A 3,957-nucleotide genomic window follows, 5' to 3' on the forward strand; every position below is an offset into this window, starting at 1 on the left:
GACGTTCCTTGCCACTGTCGCCTTTGGCTTGCTTAGATGGGGACGCTTGACTGACTGATGGCACAGACACTATTGGAAGATAGCTGAACTGGATGATGACATCACTGAGTCATCAATGAACTGACTTTAGCTGAAAAATTACTCTTTGGTATTGTCTTCTTGCATTATTGACAAACTATTTTGACACTGTAAAGCTGCTTTGACACAATCAGAATTGTATAAAGCGCTATATAAATAAAGGTGACTTGGCTTGACTCGACACAACACAAACAGAATGACAGTGACAAGACAAGACACATAATAAAACTAATAAAAATAGGATAAGTAAATAGGAAATAACAATATACAAAAATATTTTTTTTAAAAACACAATATACATGTATGTTATGTACAAATGCAAGGAAATGTAAATAAGTATGTGTGTTAAATAAATAGATGTATAAATAGTGTTGTGACCTTAGAAAAGGTCAGAATGAGTGTGGGGTAGGGATGTGCATCTCCATAACTGAGGCCAAAGTCAAAAACATTAGATTATATATTGAAATTATCAGTTTTACTGTGCCACTAAACTGTTATAGATGCAATTTTTAAAAACTCTGGATCTTTTAAAAAGCTTACATTTGTAAATTATTACAGTTTCTGGGGGGACTGTAATATATAAATATGTATGTTTATGTATGTGCAATGCATTTTTGGACATATATGTCATGTACATGTGTATCCACCTTAAAACCTGTTGATATTATAGTAAATATAAAAGAAAACATGTATTTAAAAAAATATTACAAAAACATATTTATACATGGAGATTTTTTGTATACTGTTTGTTGTTTTCATAAAGTTGAATATATAAATGAAATATACATTGCTGACATATATAGTTGCTACATTCAATACCATTTTACATGTCATTTGTATGCAGGTTTGGAACAACCTGAGTGTGAGTAAATGATTTTCATTTTCAATTTTGCGTGAACTATCCCTTTAAGTTTTGATAATATAACAGTCATTTGAATGCAAGTTTTTGGTTGACAGACCACATACAGTACGACCAAATATGTTTACTTACAGTGGATGTTTATTGTGTAGTTCAGCACAAGTTCCTCTCCCAGGGTGTTGTGTTTCACCACACACTGGACGTTCTTCTTGTTAAAATGTTTGAGTGGGACACCAAGTAGGTAGGACACAACAGTAATGGTCCCACTGGGGTTCACTGTCCGATTGGTTTCAGTCCACAGAGAGTTTTCCAGATCTCCTAATCTCCACATCACTTCTGCTGCAGGTCGTGCATTAGAGGCAAAGCATGACGCCAACATCACCTCTAAATATCCAGCAACAGGTGCCTCCCCTTTCACGGTACCCACAGGACGAGCTACATTTGAAATTTATATATATATAAAAAAAAAAAATGAATTCAATGCATCATTCAGTGTAAACTGTGACTAAAGTAGCCCAGCCTACTCTTGGTAACAAAGCTACTAAACATTAGGGCTGGGTAAAAAATATCGATATCTCGATATTAATCGATTCTCATTTTTACTAGGGATGCGCCGATCCGATATTCATATCGGGTATCGGCTCCGATAGTGCCATTTTTCTCGCATCGGGTATCCGATTATCATGTACATGTATTTTATGGCTTGCAAACTTAAACATTTGAATTCCTGTGACATTTGGTTGTGAATTAGGCTTGATGCACATCGCAAGCATGAACGGCCCGTGAGCAGCTCGTATTTTTTTGGCGAGCATGTTAACAAATGAGTGAATTCACACTGGGAGCAGGTGTAACATGTGAGCAATTTTCCACGTACATATTGGGATTTATAAAAAATAAACTTGTCGTAAATATGTGCACACCGTACAGTCAAACGCAATTCCTGGAGAGCCGGAGCCCTGCAGAGTTTTGTTCCAACACACATACCATGTAGTTTTCAAATAAGCCTAAAGGACTTGATTAGTTGGATCAGGTGTGTTTAATTAGGGCTGAATTTAAACTCTGCAGGGCTCCGGCCCTAAAGGAATTGAGTTTGACACCCCTGGTCTAGACCATGTATATGCACACTTTTACTGGAGTGAGCGAAGTAATGAGTTAACTGAATGAGTTAAACTCTTTTGTACATTTGATATACACATTTAGATTAAATATGACACTCTCATTAATGGAGTTAAACACTGAAATTTCATGAAATCATTATCCAGAAGTATCCAAACAATAAATGAATTTATACATAATTGTAGCGAATGCGTTTGATCACTTTTCCTGTGGCATGCTTTGTTTTAATGACCGCGAGGAGTGCTAGGTGAACAATAACTCCCCTTTAAACTAAATTGCAGATCTTGTGTTCTGAGAAAATGTTTTTAGCAAGAACAATGTTCAATGATGCAATTAAAATTCTATTTGACCAGTGGGAAAGAATGAGAATAACTATTTTCAAAAAAACTTTCTCTTTGGTTTTTACAGATATTTTGATATATTTATTTTAAAACACGACAAGGAAACAATGATTTTGACAATGTAATGTGACGGCACAAATGGCATTTATAGTCTGTATCTCTCATTTTCCTAATGTCTTGTATCTTTGATGGTGTTAAACGGTGTCACGTGGATGCATGGAAATGATACGCAGGTTATGCATAGTAGGTGCTGTAAGTTCCATATATGGTTATTTCGGGGAGGAGATGGGGTGGAGACGCATGTACGCACAATCTTCTGCTGACTGGGATTTATAAAGGAAATTTAGTGGAGGTGCTGGCGTACGCATGGTTTTATAAATCTGAAAACTTTTGTGCATATGCAGAATCTAGCTTTTGTGTGTACACACACTTTTAGGATGAAAGGTACGGAAAGTTTTATACAAAAGGCCCCAGGCGTCCTGATATTTAGCCCTGGCAGGACAATCTGACATCCTACCCGTCAGACTGTCTTGTCAGGGCTTAAAAATCAAAATAGCCCTGCTGCAAGGCATTTTAATAAATGTGATCACAAAATGACATTTTTTACACTTTGGGAATTGAACAGATCAATGGAAAATTTATTTAATTAATACTAGTTATATAAGAAAAAGGAAAGAGGCATTTTGGATTTTTAATCTTAAAGTCCTCATGAAATCAAAATGTACACTATTTACTGTATTAGCACACATTGCTAGTCTTGAGGTGAACAATTAATCCATGCAAGTTAATCCACTGAAAAAAAGTTGTTTGTTTTGGTTTAATCAAAATATGAACATCTGCTTCTACTCTGGAGTGGCATTCCTTCTCTGATGACGTCAGTTTGACAGCTTGGGCAGAGTATTCTTAACCACTCCCCTCCAACCGAGAGATGGAGAGGAGAAGCGCTAAAATAAAATCCCACCCTCTATTCAATATTCCAGTTCAGTTGGAAATATGTCACAATACTAAAATAAAGTCGGTAGCAACTTCCGGTTCACGCAGACTTTAAGAGCTTATCTTCAAACGGCATGAATCTCTTGTTTAAAGAATTCTTAAAATTATTGTCTAATTTTATTGTGTCTTGATGATGATTTGTCTGTCATTTTTGGAGACTGTTATCGTGTGTCATTATATTGAGGCTTGTGCATTTTAGGTTTCACGCTTCAGAAGTGTGACAATTTCCGGTAAGGGGGCATAGTAAATGTGCGTTCCGATTGACAGGGTCCCGACGCAGTGCTCATTTAGAATCCATTATGTATTTGTCCAAAAAAGATTTTACAACTTGTTTTACAATAAAATGTTTCCTTTTTCCCTTTTAATTCCCTTTTGTTTTAAAATGAAATAGAGTAGGTATAACAATTTTGAAGAAGTAAATTTAATTAAAATAACACCTGTTCATGTTTTTTTTATAGCGTTAAAACTCACCTCGGCAGCTATTTACCATTAAAGTTAAAGGTACAATAGGAGATCTTGGAAAATGCTAACTTTAGCCTGATAGCACTGAAAGCGAACGTCCCACCCTTC

The 3,957-nt window shown here is 35.8% G+C and overlaps 1 protein-coding gene across 1 annotated transcript in view; it reads right to left on the reverse strand.

Annotated features, from left to right (window-relative positions):
- Positions 1 to 1,379, reverse strand: part of LOC107714101 (nectin-2-like) — a gene marked incomplete at its 5' end in the record, with an annotated part of 21,888 nt that extends 20,509 nt beyond the window's left edge. Inside the window, one exon of the mRNA XM_016519842.1 lies at positions 1,070 to 1,379. Coding sequence (XP_016375328.1) covers positions 1,070 to 1,379 — 310 coding nt within the window. The remainder of the gene's footprint in view (positions 1 to 1,069) is intronic.
- Positions 1,380 to 3,957: the final 2,578 nt, after the last annotated feature.

Source organism: Sinocyclocheilus rhinocerous, unplaced genomic scaffold, assembly GCF_001515625.1.
Source record: "Sinocyclocheilus rhinocerous isolate Xijiao unplaced genomic scaffold, SAMN03320098_v1.1 scaffold6623, whole genome shotgun sequence".
Lineage (NCBI taxonomy): Eukaryota > Metazoa > Chordata > Actinopteri > Cypriniformes > Cyprinidae > Sinocyclocheilus > Sinocyclocheilus rhinocerous.